Source organism: Phaethon lepturus, unplaced genomic scaffold, assembly GCF_000687285.1.
Source record: "Phaethon lepturus isolate BGI_N335 unplaced genomic scaffold, ASM68728v1 scaffold22428, whole genome shotgun sequence".
Classification (NCBI taxonomy): Eukaryota; Metazoa; Chordata; class Aves; order Phaethontiformes; family Phaethontidae; genus Phaethon; species Phaethon lepturus.
In genome coordinates, this window is record NW_010558559.1 from 2,398 (window position 1) to 2,789 (window position 392).

The 392-nt window shown below is 60.5% G+C and overlaps 1 protein-coding gene across 1 annotated transcript; it reads right to left on the reverse strand.

The window, feature by feature from the left end:
* Positions 1–281: 281 nt before the first annotated feature.
* SMIM12 (small integral membrane protein 12) lies at positions 282–389 on the reverse strand (the record flags this gene model as incomplete). The annotated part of the gene is made up of 1 exon (XM_010293114.1): positions 282–389. A coding segment is annotated over one exon (108 nt), but the record flags the coding sequence as incomplete, so codon positions are not given.
* Positions 390–392: the final 3 nt, after the last annotated feature.

Consider the following 392-nt stretch of genomic DNA (forward strand, 5'->3'; position numbering starts at 1 on the left):
TGAGTTTGGGACACACTCCACATCCAAAGTATGGTTCTCTACCCGCTCTGCCACAAAGGAGGAGGCCTGGGTGCTGTGTCATGAGCACATCCATGGGGTGGGCAAACCCTGACCCCACAGCAGACCCTGGGAGGGTGAGGAGCAGCAGCGGGCACAGTGTATGGCCCAGGTATGGCCCAGTGCAGGAAGATGTGCAGGTGACAGGGACGTCCCCAGCATGGCAGCCACCCCAGCCCCGGGGTCAGTCACTCCAGGGCACCGCGTTTGCCCAAACAACTTTATTAACTCTTTTCCGGGCGGTTTCTGTTCAGCACGGCCCGAGGGGCGAACTCGAGCTTGTCCTTCAGGCTCACCACCTTGGTCAGGTCCTTGCCCGCGATCTCCTGCAGCTT